The following is a 22100-nucleotide window of genomic DNA, read 5'->3' on the forward strand; positions in this document are numbered from 1 at the left end:
CTATACTTACATTGACCTCAAACTTAGGGAAGGATGACATGTCTATACTTACATTGACCTCAAACTTAGGGAAGGATGACATGTCTATACTTACATTGACCTCAAACTTAGGGAAGGATGACATGTCTATACTTACATTGACCTCAAACTTAGGGAAGGATGACATGTCTATACTTACATTGACCTCAAACTTAGGGAAGGATGACATGTCTATACTTACATTGAATTAAAATTTGGAAAATGGTGACATGTCTATACTGACCTTGACCTCAAATTTGGAGAATGATGACATGTCTATAAGACACACACGTTCCTTACAAGCCCAGTATTCCTCCTTGACATTTTCAAACCATGGCGGTTTGCAATAGGATCCTTTCCCTGGATAATATTGATTCAATGGTTCATCTGAAAAAAAATAGAATGACAAATAAAAGCGGCAAAGATCGGCAAAGCTGCAGTTTCATTATGATATACAGATAGCATTTGCAACATTTGTCATTTGCAAATTGATATATGGAGGATTTGTCTAATATCCTGTCAAGTTTCTATATTGACGATCTAGCGAACGAATTGTTGTTGAAGATGTCAAAGTGTTTAAAAAGCAGGTAGGAGATAATCTTCAGGATTCCAGAGAAATAGGCAACGACTGCGGTAGACGACTAGGCGATGATATTGGAATGGATCATGAAGTTAAGCATGCTCTAACGAGGCGGATAAGCGACTATTCAGGAAAACATATGGTGATCAAACAATAGGCATATGCAACAGGATAGGGAAAATCGTCGTGGAAAAATGTCCAAGACGTTGTAAGAAGAGCAAGGACGTCATATGTTCAATAGCAAAACGGAATACCATATAAGTGTTTCAAGCTACTAAGGCACCTGTGGCTATTGTTGGAGGTAATTTGAAGGAAGGGGGTTATACTTGGCTACATATTTTGTACCGAAAAGGAGAACTACAAAAACAAGGATCGCTCTGGTTAAATGAGAAAGAAGTGAGCACAAACATGCATGGCACGTAACCAGGACGTTGACAAAGGGGGCTGTAACAAGGAAATCACTGGCTTTTCAGTATGCATCGAACACATTAATAGCATCAGTCATCTTCTTGGCGAATATAGGAGACTGTTCCCGACAAATATAGGAGACTGTTCCCGACAAATATAGGAGATTGTTTTCCACAAACTCATAGAGGAGACATTTAAACACAAGATTTTGATATTAAGTTACGTTGACGGATTTCAACTTGAATCCTCTGAAGGAGACTTCGCCGTATTGTTGCAGTGGTTAGAGAAGGGTATCATAGTTGGTTGTATGAAATTGATTACCCTTTTCGTGGTGGAAATGAACAAGCTGATAAAGACTCCTTGAAGGGAAAACAAAGATCCAAATTCAGGACCAACCATTAGGCAACCAAAGAGTAGAGGATTTGTGGAAGAACGTAGCATTACGACAGGTACCCATGTCCAGACTCATATATTAGTGAGTAATGGCTGCATCAGTTTTATCATAAGGAAGGGAAAGATAGCGCAACGGTTCCAACTAAAAGTCTCCGTAGAAACTATTTCATCAATAGCAAAGGGAATCAGAAAGATCGACAAAACTGGATTACTCGACATCAAGGACTAGACATTCCGGCATGATTTTCTTCCCCGGCTGACTTTGTTGTCTGAGATACGTGTAGATGTAATAGCAGTGGAAGACTTTGAAAAATCCATTAAGAAACATTAGAGATGTTTGCTTGGAGTAGCCCTCTTCTCCAGCGTAGGGCTGTATAGTAGAACGTCAAAGCGACTGAAGGATGAAAGAGTCCGGAAAGTAGGCGTTAATGTTGGGACAGTGAGAAAGTGGTCGGCAAACATTGAGGTGGAGGACGCAGAATGCAAGACATGGAACAGTACATCAGGGCAGACAGTGCATTGTAACATATAGCAGTGGAAGATATATGACACCAGGGTGCGTGGGTGGCAGACCCGGAACTTCCTTATGGTTGCAGTGTCTTCCTGCATAATCTGTGTGGATATTTGCATTACGCTATGGATCGCATGCCCGGAAATGAGGAGAGGAGCTGTGCAGGTGCTTGTCCAAGCAACTGAACGTGACTCCAGTTGGGTGTGGAGGAAGAGCACGATACTTATGAAAGCCTGTCATTGGGACAGTGATTGGTCATTGAGTTAGGGGTTGTAATATTGATTAAAGCGTGGACTCCACTGATGACTCCATCTGATCGGTGATTACTATCAAAGGCATCTGTATCATGCAGGTCAAAATGATCTTGATTGCTCCATGTTAAAGTAAAAAAGGTAATAAAATAACAGAGATACTAACAGGGACATATCAATATACTTTCTGTGTTGCCTGTCTTCATTGATGTGGATAGACGTTCTGTCGTCCATAGTAATCAGTGAAAGGGGAGGACGATTACTCTTCTATCCCAGATAGTGTCAATTATGAACACATGAGGTGCACCTCTATTTCCCCTATTAGGCCCCGCCCCTCCTGCCCCGGGGGGGGGGGGGGGGGGGGGGGTCAGAGCCAAAATTTATACAAGTTCTGTTCCCCTTCCCCCAAGGACGCTTGTGGCCAAATTTGGTTACATTCCACGCAGATCTCTAGGACAAGTAGCGATTTATAGGATTTACCTCTATTTCCCCTATTGGGCCCGCCCCTCCTGCCCCCGGGGGTTCAGAGTCAAAATTTATACAAGTTCTGTTCCCCTCCACCCAAGGATGATTGTGGCCCAATTTGGGTACAATCCATGCAAATTAATAGCGATTTAAAGGAAATATTGACGGACGGACGACGGGCCAGGTGAGCTAAAAACCGGAAAGAGGATAACCTGTATTACTATTCCCATTGGATGTAGACTTAAAAGCTGCTGGCACAAGGACTCACAGAAAAACAGTTTAGTGCAGCAATAGAACATTTGTTATAACATTTTCATCTGATTTCAACATCCATAAAGCTATCTGATTTTGATAAATCATTTATCACCATAGGATATTGCAGTTTAGAGCAGTGAAGTAACTTCTGATGACTGACACAACTAAAACAATTTAATATGGAGTTTAGTTTTAAGGATTTACATCGGAAAGAGGTCACCAGTCTGATACTACTATACTCAAGGATGTCAAAAATACAGAAGAGTACCACCTGTATAGCATTAAATTCTTTATTGTGCTTGTAACTAAAATGAACACTTAAAGGAAAGTTGATAAAACTGGGTACTGACACTGAAAACATACATTAACACCGGGAACATACAGTAACACTGGGAACATACAGTAACACTGAGAACACACAGTAACACTGGGAACATACAGTAACACTGAGGACATACAGTAACACTGAGAACATAAGTAACACTGAGGAACTTATAGTAACACTGGGAACATACAGTAACACTGGGAACACACAGTAACACTGAGAACATAAGTAACACTGAGGACATACAGTACCACTGAGAACATACAGTAACACTGGGAACACACAGTAACACTGAGAACATACAGTAACACTGGGAACATACAGTAACACTTTGGAACTTATAGTAACACTGGGAACATACAGTAACACTGGGAACATACAGTAACACTGAGAACACACAGTAACACTGAGAACATAAGTAACACTGAGGACATACAGTAACACTGAGAACACACAGTAACACTGAGAACATACAGTAACACTGAGAACATACAGTAACACCGGGAATATACAGTTACACTGGGAACATACAGTTACACTGGGAACATACTGTAACACTGAGAACATACAGTAACACTGAGAACACACAGTAACACTGAGAACATACAGTAACACTGGCAACACACAGTAACACTGAGAACATACAGTAACACTGGGAACACACAGTAACACTGAGAACATATAGTAACACTGGGAACACACAGTAACACTGAGAACATACAGTAACACTGGGAACACACAGTAACACTGAGAACATAAAGTAACACTGGGAACACACAGTAACACTGGGAACACACAGTAACACTGAGAACATACAGTAACACTGAGAACACACAGTAACACTGGGAATAGACAATAACACTGGGAACACACATTAACACTGGCACATACAGTAACACTGGTAACATACAGTAACACTGGGAACAAACAGTAACACTGAGAACATAAAGTAACACTGAGAACATAAGTAACACTGAGGAACTTATAGTAACACTGTTAACATACAGTAACACTGGGAACACACAGTAACACTGAGAACATAAGTAACACTGAGGACATACAGTAACACTGAGAACATACAGTAACACTGGGAACACACAGTAACACTGAGAACATACAGTAACACTGGGAACATACAGTAACACTTTGGAACTTATAGTAACACTGAGAACACACAGTAACACTGAGAACATAAGTAACACTGAGGACATACAGTAACACTGAGAACACACAGTAACACTGAGAACATACAGTAACACTGAGAACATACAGTAACACTGAGAACATACAGTAACACTGAGAACATACAGTAACACCGGGAATATACAGTTACACTGGGAACATACAGTTACACTGGGAACATACTGTAACACTGAGAACATACAGTAACACTGAGAACATACAGTAACACTGGGAACACACAGTAACACTGAGAACATACAGTAACACTGAGAACATACAGTAACACTGAGAACACACAGTAACACTGAGAACATACAGTAACACTGGGAACACACAGTAACACTGAGAACATACAGTAACACTGGCAACACACAGTAACACTGAGAACATACAGTAACACTGGGAACACACAGTAACACTGAGAACATACAGTAACACTGGGAACACACAGTAACACTGAGAACATAAAGTAACACTGGGAACACACAGTAACACTGGGAACACACAGTAACACTGAGAACATACAGTAACACTGAGAACACACAGTAACACTGAGAACATACAGTAACACTGAGAACACACAGTAACACTTGGAACACACAGTAACACTGAGAACACACAGTAACACTGAGAACACACAGTAACACTGAGAACATAAAGTAACACTGGGAACACACAGTAACACTGGGAACACACAGTAACACTGAGAACATACAGTAACACTGAGAACACACAGTAACACTGAGAACATACAGTAACACTGGGAACACACAGTAACACTGAGAACATACAGTAACACTGGGAACACACAGTAACACTGAGAACATAAAGTAACACTGGGAACACACAGTAACACTGGGAACACACAGTAACACTGAGAACATACAGTAACACTGAGAACACACAGTAACACTGAGAACATACAGTAACACTGAGAACACACAGTAACACTTGGAACACACAGTAACACTGAGAACACACAGTAACACTGAGAACACACAGTAACACTGAGAACATAAAGTAACACTGGGAACACACAGTAACACTGGGAACACACAGTAACACTGAGAACATACAGTAACACTGAGAACACACAGTAACACTGAGAACATACAGTAACACTGAGAACACACAGTAACACTGGGAACATACAGTAACACTGGGAACATACAGTAACACTGAGAACATACAGTAACACTGAGAACATACAGTAACACTGGGAACAAACAGTAACACTGAGAACATAAAGTAACACCGAGAACATACAGTAACACTGGGAATATACAGTTACACTGGGAACATACAGTAACACTGAGAACACACAGTAACACTGGGAATAGACAATAACACTGGGAACACACAGTAACACTGGAAACATACAGTAACACTGGGAACATACAGTAACACTGGGAACATACAGTAACACAGAGAACATAAAGTAACACTGAGAACATACAGTAACACTTGGAACACAGTAACACCGAGAACATACAGTAACACTTGGAACACAGTAACACTGAGAACATACAGTAACACTAGGAACATAAAGTAACACTGGGAACACACAGTAACACTGAGAACATACAGTAACACTGAGAACACACAGTAACACTGGGAACATACAGTAACACTGAGAACACACAGTAACACTGGGAACACACAGTAACACTGAGAACATAAGTAACACTGAGGACATACAGTAACACTGGGAACACACAGTAACACTGAGAACATACAGTAACACTGAGAACATACAGTAACACTGAGAACATACAGTAACATCGGGAATATACAGTAACACTGGGAACATACAGTAACACTGGGAACACACAGTAACACTGAGAACATACAGTAACACTGAGAACACACAGTAACACTGGGAACATACAGTAACACTGGGAACATACAGTAACACTGGGAACACACAGTAACACTGAGAACATACAGTAACACTGAGAACATACAGTAACACTGAGAACATACAGTAACATCGGGAATATACAGTAACACTGGGAACATACAGTAACACTGGGAACATACAGTAACACTGAGAACATACAGTAACACTGGGAACACACAGTAACATGGGAAACATACAGTAACACTGGGAACACACAGTAACACTGAGAACATACAGTAACACTGGGAACACACAGTAACACTGAGAACATAAGTAACACTGAGAACATACAGTAACACTGAGAACATAAAGTAACACTGAGAACATACAGTAACACTGGGAATATACAGTTACACTGGGGACACAGAGTAACACTAGGAACATACAGTAACACTGGGATCATACATTCATAATCATTGAGTGATGTCATAAAACCTTGTAAAAGCAGTATCTATAATAGTAACACAACTCAATATTTGAGAATTTCATATAAATATTGTAATTACATGGACGTACAGAGATTTATTCTCAATTAATATTGTCAATTATGCTGGTGTTACTTACCCTCAGGTCTTGTAAAGTAGATAGGTCTTTCATAGGCGTTGGTTTCACCAAACACAGCCCCATCTACTTCTAGCCTTGTGTGTAAGGGTGACGTTCTCAGTTTACGTCCAGTCTCCCAGTATTCATAGGGGAACTTCATGTCATAAAGTGCTGGTTTACAAATAAAAGGAATTAATCTTTCTTCATTGTTCATATACAAATCACATAAAAACAAAACCAACAGAGTAAAAACTTCATGAATCACCTCACTGACTTCCCTTCTGATAAGCAGTGACAGTATGACTATGAACATTGACAGTTATTGTCTAAGTGCCTGTGATCAATCTCCCATATAAGGGGAACTGAAAAGGAGGTTTGTGTGAAAACTCCTCATCTTAAAACAAGTCAGATAGCTGCTGATCAAGGATTCATTGAACTTGTTTGTATCTAGTGAAGCAATATGAACACATTTGCTGATGTACAACTAAATGTCCTTCTTTTGCTTATCATTTTCCAAAAAGCAGAGCAGCAAGTAGTTATAAACTCTGACCTTTTTAACCTTGTGCATTCTTTTTTAACCTCTACACAAAAGCAATAGATGTTGGAACTGATATACATGTCTATAATGGTTGCTATTCCACACAAAATGAGATAAGATAGTGTATACAAAATCACACTTACCAATAGTTTCTTTGACCCTCTCCTTGAGAAATTTCTTGTTGCTATGGTGAGGGACATATCGAAGGATATCATGTTCTGCGAGGTTGATGCTTGGCTCACCGTCTATAATCCATTCGGTTATGTGTTTCCCTATTCCACCACTGCCGACAACACCCATGGAGTTCATCCCAGCCGCGACAAAGTAATTCTTTACCTGATCAGCATGGTAATATCATATCATATATACAGAAGTTAGGCATAATTGACTTGATGAAGACAGTATGTCCATGCTAATTAATTTGTACATATGCAGATCATCCAGTCTATTGGTATAGTATTTTACACCAGTTTCACCAACATTCCTTAAAGATGCTCCACCGTCGACAGAGCAAAAACGATGTTCATCATTTGAACAATAATTTTGGTTTTATCATGTATATATGTCTAATTAACACAAAAAGTAATATACAATAATTTATATTGCTTTTGGTGCATGTGGAATCAGTAGTTCATTCCATATACCACATAGTGCCGCAGAATGTTTTCGGGATGCAATTAATTGCTTTTAATATTTTTATCTTGATTAAAAAATAGAAGCTCAAACTTAGCAATGGTGGTAATAGTGTAAAGTAAGTAACATTTGTACCTTAAGAAAAATACTAAATCGCCTACTCCCGTTTTTGATAGAGAAAAAATACCATTTGTCAGTGGTATAGCATCTTTAACTTTGAGGAATTATCAAATTAAAAATATTCATTAGAATTAACAAAACTTAAGGATTGTTTCTTAACTTAAGGATTGTTTTCTTAAATTCTGTAAATTCTGTGTGGAATCATAAGTAAAGGTACATTGTATTCTATAAAGTTGTGGAAGGTGAGGAACTGAAACTGGGTCATGATCATGAAGACCTAAAGTGAACCCAAAAAGTATTGTGAATTGAAAATAGGAAAATTTATTGGAATAAATATGGTATGTATAACAAATTTTATATATTCTAGAATATTCCTACCTCAGGGGATTCGCCAAGATTCCAGTGACCATCAGGGGTAAAACTTTCTGGTCCGTTGACTAAATGTCTCACTTCAGCGGTCTCCATACAGGGGAAGCGATGAAGAATCGGGTCTAACAGTACCTCTTTAAGAACAAACATTTCTGTCAAGTTTGTTTTTACTCTAAACTTCTTAGATTAGAACTAAAATACTGATTTTACCATCAATATTAAAAGGTAAAAGCAATTGATCTTAAATTTGAAAGTGACATAGTGCTTTTCATCTGCATTTTTATTTTGTAATGTATTTGACCATCAAACCAAAATTTCAATCACAATGTCTGGAAAGTTTTTCAAATGTCTTATGATATCTGAGAGAAAAGGGCTACATGGATGATGCTGCTATAAATGTTATAAATGAAGATGTATTTTTATCCTTACGGAAATGGTCCCAGTCCTCCGGGAGCAGCTGGAATTCAAATTTATCCGGAATTCCGTTATGGAACACTGGTTTTCCTCTCGGTTCAAACCCTCCAGCCAGCAAACCTCCGCTCCACTCTCGGGCGTAGATACGGCCATCAAAATCCCTGACAACTGGGATGAATAATTTATAAAAAAGAAATACATGTTAAAGGCCACCTAAATTTCTGAAACAAAAATTAGCTGTTTTGCTTAAGGTGTTACATTTAAGGTGTGTGTGATCAATCAGTCTTAATCCTTTACCTGTATCAACGTGATCTCCTTAGTAGTTCATGGGGAGAAAGGTTTGTGTATTTTACAATTTTTCACAGAAATAAGCTATACAGATTATCTTACTGATCATTCTTTTCATTTTATCAGTGTGGATTTTAGTTTCGTGGAATTTAACTTTACTGCAAAGATAGCAAAATTTCATCACTGGGAATAAAAACAACTATTCAGTACTTCTGCAATCTTAAGTCAAAAGGAAACAAATGCTAGATGATATGATTCATCTAATTAACATTGACATTCACTTTGACTGAAGAGGGCTATAGGTATAGTATAACAATTATCACATTTATATCATGAGTAATTTTGTATATTGAGTCACTCACCTGGCATCAGTGGGTCGAGACCTTGTATGGGAGTGGTTACCAGGTAGAAATGCTCATTAGGATGGAGCGGGATTTTTACATTCGGATCAGACTTTGTTCCAACTTCTCTAGCCCACTGTCAACGAAAAATGTATAAGCACTAAAAAAATCAAATAGCATGATATTGTTTTCTTGTTATTTTACTCTCCATTTTTCTGAAATCAAACTATGATGTATCAGATATCATTTTGGCAATTGTCTTGAATTTTTAAAAACAATTTTAATCTTATTTCCTCACTCTATCATTGATTTAGTCCTGTCTACTGACATTTTATAACCATCAGTCTTACCAGTCCAGCACAGTTGACAAAGTATTCACAGCTGATATCACCATGCGATGTGGTCACTTGGGCTACACGTCCGTTCTTGGTGAGGATTTGGTCTATCTTCACTCCCTCCATAAACTTTACTCCTGTAGAGCACATGAGGGAGTTAAAATGCAACAACCATGACCAAGACATGTGCATCTATACATTATATAGAAGTTTAATTATAGTAACATATATTCCCTCTCTCACCTCATCATAAAACATTTGTCCATCATCATATCTAAAACATAGCTAAATCTCTTAAGATGAAGACCTAGGTCGGCCAGTACCTTTGCCCTTTGCGATGGAAGTATAGGCCGACACAAGATCTGGTGGGGTGAGAGCTCCATCCTCTGGTACCCATAGCGCCCCCTATAGTGGTCACATAAATAAACAAATTCATAAAACAAAAGTATCCTATATTGACTTCAAATTCATACTCGTTAACTATTACATAACTTATCAAAGCATAACAAAACTGCTAATGAGAACCAATTTATTTTCACAGTGACTTGATTTTGTGTCTATCAACTTTTTCATTTCGATCTTATTTCATAATTTACAGTTTAAAACACTCTAGCCTCAGAACTGTTAAGCAACAGGGTCTACTGGTAAAATTAAAAGCTTCTTGGGTATTGGAATTTCCTCCATCCATTTAGACATAGCATTGCTAAAGGTTTTCTTTGAGAGGTACATCTTACACAAGTTGACCAATTTTACTCAGAGATCATGAAAGAGTTTTTGAACTTTTACTTGGTTAAACAAAATCACTTTTTAGAATGGTATGTTTTATTGAATATAGAATTAAGAACATTTTCATGACCTTTAGGGTCACACCTTCAAATTGAACTGTTACACAGTAGAGGTCAAGAAGAACTACAATGGAATATGATCTATATAGCCAAGTGGTGTATATATAGTATTATACACAGGTCAAATCATGTTATTAATGGCCATTTGGGATTCCGAAGAAATTGGTCTTCATACACAGGTGATCTTTACACTAGGATACCTTTAAATCATCAGTTCTAACCCAGGGGCACAGCTTTCCTGCCTCCTCTGGGGAGATCATATGGGACTCAATACCGGTGGCTCTGCAAAACAGGGTTATCTTTGGATTACCTTTAGTTATATTATCCATTCATATGTGCCAAAAAAAATCTTTAAATGATAAATATTGTTCAAGCATACATGAATATATTAAATTATAGTCCAATGTACTTACAATGCAATGTCATTTTTTCTCTGCAGAAATGTCAATCTGTCCTTGGTTTGTGCTACAAAAACACTGCCACATTGTTTCCACCCTAAAATGAATATGATATATATATATATATATAATTATCTCGATGTTGAAGAAGCAGACTATCTGTCAATCAGTGCATGCAGTTGTTTAAAAATCATCATTTACATCATATCTGTCACAGAAATTCATTAGAGTTATGTTACACATTTGAGACAAGAATGGTACAGTAAATGTGAGGTAAAGTTATTGGATGACTCTGGCATATTGAGGACTTTGATATGCTATATTCTGTATTAGCATACTACAGAGTTATCTGCCCTTACAGTTAGGTACTGATTGTTACATCAAATTTTCTAGCTTAACATAACTTTTTTTCAGAGAAAACAGCATATGTTTTGTTCACAAAGTAACGACGTCACAATTGATACATATCCACAAGGGAGATAACTTTGTAATATGTAAAGACAGATGTATGACATTGTCCTATATATTGAGATGATTCACTATGATTTTATGGCAATCAGAGTGTACAGGATATACGATACAGATGTATGACTTTGTCTGATATATTGAGATGATACACTTAGTATTTATGGCATTCAGAGTGTACAGGATATACAATACAAATGTATGACATTGTCTGATAGATTGAGATGATCATTTGTACCTTAGTCCTGTGTTTGAAGTTTAATGATGTCTTAATATATATCAGAGTTAATTTCCTTCAGTACTGAGAGTGTGAAACAAAGGGGAGTAACTTTGATAGATCAAAATGTATTCCATTGTACAGTGTATCCATATAAGGTAGACATTTATCATATTGATGGTGTTTCATTTAAAATTAATGATATCTAACTTTGTTTAAGTTGAGCTATAAAGGTTAGAGAGTGAGACTGAAGGTGAAGTATATGTATGTCTGATGAGCTATACTTACCAATCCCATGACTTTTCTCTAACTTTTTATACAGTTGTTTACTATAGGCCACCAGCTGTGAGCCCTCTATCTCATCTTTAGCCTGGCCGACCATTCCAGCTGAGTGCCATGTGGTGCCACATGTAAATCTTAAAACGAATAGAAACAATACAACAAAATGTAGTATCGAACAATGAACAAACTAAACTGGCCGTAAGACATAATTAAATACCATGATCTAAGACCTGAAATGGCTGATATGTTTTTTTTTTCATATGAAAGGAATGCTGCTGTAGAGTTGATAAAAGGCATTGCTAAGTTTAAGATGTTTAAGTTTCATTAAGATCAGACATTGTTGAAATTTTTACCAATCAGAAGATCCTATTTGGTGGCCATCTTGAATCTCAGCTACATCATATTTTCTTTAATATGAGTGCTGTAACATCATCATGTCTCCTGCTCACATAATAATCCATTATACAGAACAAAAGTTATTACATAATTACAGGACATGTCTTCAGCCAATCAAAGACTGTGGCACAGCAACAGACCAATCTGATTAAAATACAGATCCTTATAACCACTCCGTTCAATAGAGGATCTGACAACATCCCATGGAGGGTCACATCCAGATGACCTTTATACCACGTGTACTTCAGATCAAATGCAGGTTCTACACCTTGCTACAACAATTGAAAACATCAATTCGTCTCAGTGTACATATACAATCAGCTTTGTTGTGTTCTTTGGGCAAGATGACTACGTGCACGCAAATGATTCTGACAGTATTTTCAAACAATTTCATCCTCTGAAATTCATCTTCAAGATTTTGCAGGCAGCAATTTGATTATCTATTTCCAAAGGTCACCATGACATGACCCCTAATGGGCTGCTGTCAGATCCTCTTATCCAACGCAGTGATAATGAGGATCTGAATTTTAATCAGATTGAGCAACAAACCATGCTTAATTATTTAGTATACAAAGTGTAATGCCATTCACATGTGTGGTTTCATATCAGGACAAGCAGGATAAAAATTGGACTAACACAAGAAATACTGTGTGGCCCTTGGTTATCATAGCTGGTGCATGGCGTTATCATGTATAGCCACTAAAACAAAATGCAAACTATTTGTAAGGGTATAAACTATTTGGTAATCTACAATAATATATGAGTAGAAAATATTGCGTAATCCCATGGTAACAGTATAACTAAAAAATTAATGAGTAACCCATGATAAACCCATGAGAACAGTTTAGCTAGAAACTAATGGGTAACCCATGGTAACAACATAGCTACAAATTAATGGGCAACCAATGGTAACTGTATAGCTAGAAATTAATGAGTAACCCATGGTAACAGTATAGCTAGAAATTAATGAGTTTGACTCATGGTAACAGTATAGCTAGAAAGAAATGGGTAACCCATGGTAACAGTATAGCTAGAAGTTAATGGGTAACCCATGGTAACAGTATAGCTAGAAATTAATGGGTAACCCATGGTAACAGTATAGCTAGAAACAAATGAGTAACCCATAGTAACAGTATAGCTAGAAATTAACGAGTAACCCATAGTAACGTACAGTATATTTAGAAACTAATGAGTAACCCATGGTAACAGTATAACAATAGACTACTGGGTAACCCATATGGTAACAGTATAGCTAGAAATTAATGGGTAACCCATGGTAACAGTATAGCTAGAAATAAATGAGTAACCCATGGTAACAATATAGCCATAAACTAAATGGTAACCCATAGTAACAGCATAACAAGGAACTACTGGGTTACCCATGGTAACAGTATAGCCCTAAACTACTGGGTAACCCATGGTAACAGTATAGCTAGGAACTACTTGCTAAACCATGGTAACAGTATAGCTAGAAACAAATGGGTAACCTATAGTAATAATATAACTAGGAACTAATTGGTAACTCATAGAAAAAGCATAACTAGAAAATAGTGGATAACCAATGGTAACAGTATAGTTATAAACTAATGGCATAACCCATGGTAACACTATAGCTAAAACTTAATGGGTAACCAATGGTAACAGTATAGTCATAAACTAATGGCATAACCCATGGTAACACTATAGCTAAAACTTAATGGGTAACCAATGGTAACAGTATATTCATAAACTAATGGTATAACCCATGGTAACAATATAGCTAAAAACTAATGGGTAACCAATGGTAACAGTATAGTCATAAACTAATGGTATAACCCATGGTAACAATATAGCTAAAAATTAATGGGTAACCAATGGTAACAGTATAGTCATAAACTAATGGTATAACCCATGGTAACAATATAGCTAAAAATTAATGGGTAACCAATGGTAACAGTATAGTCATAAACTAATGGTACAACCCATGGTAACACTATAGCTAAAACTTAATGGGTAACCAGTGGTAACAGTATATTCATAAACTAATGGTACAACCCATGGTAACACTATAGCTAAAACTTAATGGGTAACCAATGGTAACAGTATAGCCATAAACTAATGGTATAACCCATGGTAACAATATAGCTAAAAATTAATGGGTAACCAATGGTAACAGTATAGTCATAAACTAATGGTACAACCCATGGTAACAATATAGCTAAAAATTAATGGGTAACCAATGGTAACAGTATAGTCATAAACTAATGGTATAACCCATGGTAACACTATAGCTAAAAATTAATGGGTAACCAATGGTAACAGTATAGCCATAAACTAATGGTATAACCCATGGTAACAATATAGCTAAAAATTAATGGGTAACCAATGGTAACTGTATAACCATGAACTAAAGGGTAACCCATGGTAACAGCATATCTATGAACTACTTAATAACCCATAGTAATAGCTAGGAACTAATGGGTAACCCAAAGTAACAGCATAACTAGGAACTTATGGGTTACTCATAGTAACAGTATAACTAGAAAATAGTTGGTAACCCATGGTAACAGTTTAGCCATAAACTAATGGTATAACCCATGGTAAAAATATTGCTTAAAATTCATTGGTAACCCATGGTAACTGTATAGCCAGAAACTAAAGGGTAACCCATGGTAACAGTATAGCCATAAACTAAAGGGTAACCCATGGTAACAGCATAACTATGAACTACTGGGTAACCAAAAGTAATAATATAGTTTGGAACTAATGGGAAACCAAAACAAACAGCATAACTAGGAATTACTGGGTAACCCATAGTAACAGTATAGCCATAAATTACTAAGTGACCCATGGTAACAGTATAGCCATAAACTAATGGGTAAACCATGGTAACAGTATAGCTAAAAACTATTAGATAAACCCATGGTAACAGTATAGCCATAAACTACTGGGTATCCTATGGTAACAGTAGTTCTAGGAACTACTGGGTAACCCATGGTTACAGTATAGTCATAAACTAAAGTGTAACCCATAGTAACAGCATAACTAGGAACTACTGGGTAACCCATAGTAACAGAATAGCTAGGAACTACTGGGTAACCCAAAGTAACAGCATAGCTAGGAACTACTGGGTAACCCATAGTAACAGAATAGCTAGAAACCACTGGTTGACCCATAGTAACAGCATAGCTACAGTGTATGAACTTATGGGTAACCCATAGTAACAGCATAACTAGGAACTTAGATGAGTAACTTTTTATGCAGAATCTAATCCCCTTCTCCCAGGATGTTTCTGATCAAATTGGTTAAAATCAATCACTACCTAATGACTAGTAGCAATTTATTGATTAAAATACCCTTGTTTACCCATATATGCAAAATCTGATTCCCATTCCCCATTGTTGTTTCTGATCAAATTTGGTGCAAATCCATCACCTACTTTATGACTACTAGCAGTTTAAAGGAAATGTTGAGAGACAGACAATGGATGCTGTACCTTGGCATAAGCTCACCGCTCTTTTCGGCCCGGTGAGCCTAACCGCTGATGCAGCAGTTGTGGTTTTTATTCTGAAGCTGTGAGATACCTGTGTCATCCCTATCCTGGTACATGTTATCCTCTCTCACATTATCAGAGGTCATCAACCCTGATAAAACTAGACCCCTAAAATAACCTTCTTCATACAGGACCATAGAACGAATATATGTACCCGGCCTACTATACCTTTCGGCCGGTTACGAATTGGTCCCTATATGTCGTAGTGGAGCACTGCCTCCGAAAATCACTCGGGCATAGTTTTCTAAATTTTTTGTAGGTTTCCAATTATTTTATGCGTATACATGCATTTACATATTATTGTTGTCCAAAACAAACATAACTACCATTCTTAATATCTACCGTCCTGCTCACAAGACGTCAAATTGTTGTATAAATTCCCTTCAGAAGGACTTTCATATGTATTATGTAAAAAAAGAATGCCTTGATGAGAATTTGATATTTTATGTGGTTCAGTTTTATTGCCTGGTAGGCATGCAATATCAAACAAGTACGATAAAAATGCAAACAAACGTTTTATAATGGTTTGCATAATCATTACTTTGCTCCATTAGCAGTAATAGGCACCAATTGTAGCTCTAAAGACGACACCATTTTCTGTCAAAAAGTCTTTTGAGCTACAATATTGCAGCGAACAGGACCACACTTCCTTCAATGATAGCTGCTGACAAACCTAATCATAAACGCTATTTTACTGACATTACTAATCTACACCTGTATAATCTACCTACAAACCGGCTCAAGGTCTACACATGGATATATTTATATGTAACATGTATACAGTTGTTCAAATAACAATTCAAAGATTCTAAAGTACAGAACAACTAATCAGAAACCAGTACATTTGATTATCTAACCGAGATATTTTGGGAGGAACAAAGGTTGATCATCTCTCTGTCACCTTTAGTTCAAACCCTTTTATTTAATAGACAGGGTCTGTCTGTTAGTGGGATTTTTTTGTCTGGAACTTTGGCTTTCTTCCACTAACAGAATCTGACATGTATTGTTATGTCTTAAGAGAATAACAAAAAGATGTGTTAACACATGATAACACCGATTTAACCAGTTGTAATTGTACATTTACATATAGATTACAGACTACAGTTACAGGCCTAGTTAATTATATGTTTACCTGCCCTGCTCCAGTAAGACCACATCAGTCCAGCCGCGCTCGGCCAGATGGTAAGCGATCGATGTCCCAAGGACTCCTCCACCACAGATGACCACTCTGGCAGTAGATGGCACCTTGACCGATTGACCATTGTCTTCAGTGACAGTGGCCTCACTGTACTGCCTGCTGGTGGTGGTCCAGAGTCCCTGCCGGACCGGTGACCTAAGGCCTCGCCCCACACCTCTCAGGATCCCAGTAACTAGCGACATTGTGCTGTCCAGTCTTGTATACCAAAATATGTTTGTCATATTCAATCTAATTTAAGTAAGTTTTTTCGTTCAATTCCAATCAGCTGAATTGCATTAGATTCCATAGATAGGTCAAAGTTCATAGTTATAGGTACATATCAAAGGTCAGTAACTATAGTACCGAAGAAAAAGTTAGAACACTATACACATCCAATATGAATATTTTAACTTAGGCTTTCTAATGATTATGAAGTACTGCATTTTTAGCATTTCAATAAGAATTTTGTGTTTTAATCTGATATAATGTGTAGCTGACTATTTTTGATATTATGTTATAGTATTTAGCATAGCAGTCTCTTTTCAAACCTTAGGTCAATATTCTGTAAGGTTACTACATAATATTTTTTGTCCATCGTTAATTCGACCTATTGTTACGCTTACAGGGTTATATCCATTCCATTTTTTGTGAATGTGAACTAATGTTTATACATGTATATACATTTTCTGTCTTTTTTATTTTTGTTTTGTTCATTTTTCTTGTATGATTATATTATTGTATTTACCTTTAGCATTTATTTTTTTTGTTCTTCTTCATCCTGTTCATTATTATTTATGTAACTCTTCAATTCGGAGGAATAAAGAAATGAATGAATGAATGACAGTGCTTGTATTTAAGTTAATCTGTAGCCATTAGAACTAATAACACTGAATTACTGAGCAGTCTAGAAACTTAAGAAATATTTATGTATTTTAGTATTAGAGTGATTTACTTGAAGGTATACTATAATTATTATCACTTTTTATTTATAGAATTACACTTTAAATGTGAACATGATTAATCATTATGTATATAACCATCGGAGAGACGTAGTTAACTTACCCCCAGAGATGACAGGTCTGTCTGTACAAGGGACAGTAGTGACACAAATACCTGAAGCTCCTACTGATATCAGGCCGCTCACAGTACACAGACCTATATCTCACACACGTGTTTACATTATATCAGTCCCTGACCCGAGATAGATCGCTCCTGGAACTCTTGTGCAAGTCTGTTTTTACAGGCAGAAAAACAATTGTAGGTCAAACTGTAGAACTCTTATATAACTTTCATGTGAATTTTTCATTCGATGTGATATAATCATTTTGGAGAAATGGTGAGGCCAGCTTCATTATGTTATCTTGACTTTTGTCCTTGACTATTGTATATTGTTGTCCAATATTATGTAAAAGAACGTCACATTTAGCTCCAAAACTACAATCCCGTACACTAGCTAGTGTAAGCCCTGCACAGCTGTTGGTGTTACAGTGATATGCATCAATATTCATACTGACTTCATCTTAGCGTATTAAGCTGACTATATAGATCATAGTTGTGAACGTTTATACACAAAAGATGTAGGTATTAAGGAAAAAGCTACAGCACATCACTTATAATTATGTAAATAATCACTTTTTGTAGCTAAACCAGATGTCTGTTCTTGCTGGTAAAATTACATGCTGTATAAGCTAAATCACCAAGTTAGGACAAGGTTGATCATGAATGTCCGTGGTAGTTCAGTAGACTAGTTTTCAGAGGTTCGAACCCCAGTCTGGTCATTACATTTTAAGCCCATGAACCATCAGATGTTGGGGTATTTAAATTTCCTTTCATTCATGGCCCATCTGTAAAACAAGAGGCCCATGGGCTTTAGCGGTCACCTGAGTTCGGATACAGAATGAAACAAAGACACAAAAACACTATATATTGGCCCATCAGGTCCTTGAAACCAGTCAGTGATTCAGTGATTTTATAACTGACTTTTCAATCTATGAGGAGTATCTGGTTCCATCAAATCAGTGAATTCAGAAGATTTTTTTTTCTTATTTTAGTCATTTTGACCCCTTTTGGCCCCGCCCATCTACCCCTGAAGGTTGACCAGGACCAATATGGATATGATGATGCTATCACAGGGTAATAATTCTAACCAAGTTTGACCTATTGAAAATTAAGAAAATAATGTTCATAAATGTGTTTTTCCAATATCAATAAAATAGATTTGACCCCTAATCAGGGGAAAGTCTGAGATGCCAGGGCCATGAAATTCACAATTTTTGTAAAGGGCCTTAAAGAGACCTTCCAATCTATTAGGAGTATGTATTTGGTTCCATCAAATTTCCAAATTCAGAAGGAGACTTTTGAAATTTTAGCCATTTTGACCAATTTTGGCCCCACCCTCTGGCCCCTGGGGGTCGGCCAGGACCAATATGGATATGATGTTAAAATACTATCTCAGGCTAATAATTCTAACAAAGTTTGACTCATTTCCTATTACACATGACCAAATAATGCTCAAAAATGTGTTTTCCCTATATAAACTAAAGTAAACTTGACCCCCCTCCCCAGGGGGGAACGTGAGACCCCAGGGTCATATAATTCACAATTTTTGTAAAGGACCTCAAGACCTTTCAATCTATGAAGAGTATTTGATTCTGCCATTTCTGGAATTTCAGAAGAAGATTTTTGAAGTTTTAGCCTATTTGACCCCTTTTGACCCCACCTCTCAGGCCCCTGGGGGTCAGTCGTGGAAAAATTGTTAATAGGATTCAATGGCCTTCTCATACTGATAATTCTGACAACATTTGACTTATTTCCTATCACAAATGACTAAATAATGCTCAAAAATGTCTTTTCCCTGTATAAACTATAGTAAACTTGACCCCCTCCCCAGGGGGGAACGTGAGACCCCAGGGTCATACAATTCACAATTTTTGTAAAGGACCTCAAGACCTTTTAATCTATGAAGAATATTTGATTCTACCATTTCTGGAATTTCAGAAGAAGATTTTTGAAATTTTAGCCTATTTGACCCCTTTTGACCCCACCCCTCAGGCCCCTGGGGGTCAGTCGTGGAAAAATTGTTAATAGGATTCAATGGCCTTCTCATACTGATAATTCTGACAACATTTGACTCATTTCCTATTACAAATGACCAAATAATGCTCAAAAATGTGTTTTCCCTATATAAACTATAGCAAACTTGACCCCCTTCCTAGGGGGGAACGTGAGACCTCAGGGTGATATAATTCACAATTTTTGTAAAGGACCTCAAGACCTTTTAATCTATGAAGAGTATTTGATTCTACCTTTTCTGGAATTTCAGAAGAAGATTTTTGAAGTTTTAGCCTATTTGACCCCTTTTGGCCCCACCCCTCAGGCCCCTGGGGGGCTGGGACCATATAATTCACAATTTTGGTCGACCTTTGGCTATGGAAGGTTTCTGCAAAATTTCAACAAATTTGGTTTAGTAGTTTTTGAGAAGAAGTCGAAAAAGTAAATTGTTTATCGCCATACGATGGATGACACTTGAGACTTCGTCTCAGGTGACCTAAAAATCTTATAATTGTTATTTCTCAGAGAGTAGTACTCCGAAGGGATCTTAAATAATTTCATATGTAGGATCTCCTTTGACCCTAGTTGTGAATTTAATTATGACCAATTGGACAGCAAGGTGGCTGAAAGGCAGCCATCTTTGGCTTAGACAACTGAAGTTTGTTGTCACAATATTCTCAAAAAGTGCTTAAGGGATCTTTCTAAAATTCCATTTGTATGTACATCTTGGTGCTTTTAGTTCTGCCAATTGCAATTTGTAAATGAGCAGATAACATCATGATTGGTAAAAAGCCATCTTGAATTTTGATACTTTACAAAAAGTACCCGATACTCAAATAAAACATGGTAGTTGAGTTGGCTTGGTCCTTAGTTCCGCATATCCATTTTGGTACCAATCTAACCTCAACATGACTGACAAAGACCATCTTGGACGAATCAGATTGAAAGGCCCACCATCTGATGCTGGAGGACGGTGGAGGACCAAAGCAATAAGGAATGAAGAATAAAAATCACATTATAAGAGTATTACAGATCTTTATTAAGAAAACATTACTATTCTATACTAGAAGAAAATATCAAGTGGCAGAGGATTACAAAACAGACTCTACTTGTTAAAAGTTTTGTTTGTTCTTAAGTCATGATGAATTATATTAAATTACAAAATAAAATTTAGGTCAACACAAATATTAATGTAGAAATTAAAACTGTTAAGGCAAAACTGATAATGAATAGTTTTAAGTAAAATCTCTATACAATATTCAGTGATACTATAAAAAGGAAATCCATATTTTGCTAACTGTGTATAAATAAAAGGAGAGCAAAAATGTATACAAAACCAATCTATGTATGTGGTACAGTATGAGATTTGATGTTTGGCTTAATCAAACAAGACATTTTTAATACCAAAACAGATGTTTTCCAGAAGGATAAAGTATATAATTCAATCAATATGTCTCTTCTTTTGCAAGATAAACATTTTAATAATTATCATTTTTCCATGAAAACATTATGATTATTCTGGACACAAAATGAGTTAGAGTCTATGTTTATATATCAATGGACTTTCAGTACTAACAAATCCTTAAAAAGTGGAAAAACAAATTAGTATTATACATATACCACACCATTAACATATGACTATAAACAAAATTAAACTGAACAAAGAAACAAGAAATTAACAGATCTATAAGTTTACAAGAAATAAAAGGTCTATTGTCTGAATGGTTAACTGTCCTTCTTTGTCCTTTTTTTCAATCCTTTGCTGTTACCTACTAGTCAATTATACATTACCCTATTCGACCCAATAAGTGCCCAGGGCATTTATATTGAAAAAAAATTGAAAAAAAAAAAAAAATGTAGCAACAGGA

General features: G+C 36.7%; 1 protein-coding gene across 4 annotated transcripts in view; it reads right to left on the reverse strand.

The window, feature by feature from the left end:
* LOC138316113 (pyruvate dehydrogenase phosphatase regulatory subunit, mitochondrial-like) overlaps positions 1–22100 on the reverse strand; it is a 141043-nt gene that overhangs the window by 3287 nt on the left and 115656 nt on the right. For 3 of the 4 annotated variants that reach the window (XM_069257621.1, XM_069257622.1, XM_069257623.1), the window contains 6 exons: positions 9556–9670; positions 8921–9073; positions 8501–8625; positions 7513–7705; positions 6853–7002; positions 263–405 (listed from right to left, as the gene is read on the reverse strand). In XM_069257621.1, the coding sequence (XP_069113722.1) occupies positions 263–405; positions 6853–7002; positions 7513–7705; positions 8501–8625; positions 8921–9073; positions 9556–9670 (879 nt within the window). Of the gene's footprint in view, positions 1–262; positions 406–6852; positions 7003–7512; positions 7706–8500; positions 8626–8920; positions 9074–9555; positions 9671–9884; positions 10007–10192; positions 10275–10914; positions 10997–11127; positions 11210–12082; positions 12211–17136; positions 17398–18243; positions 18548–22100 lie in introns of those variants that run through there. The other variant, XM_069257620.1, reaches the window with a different exon arrangement.

Source organism: Argopecten irradians, chromosome 2, assembly GCF_041381155.1.
Source record: "Argopecten irradians isolate NY chromosome 2, Ai_NY, whole genome shotgun sequence".
In the NCBI taxonomy this organism is placed as follows: domain Eukaryota; kingdom Metazoa; phylum Mollusca; class Bivalvia; order Pectinida; family Pectinidae; genus Argopecten; species Argopecten irradians.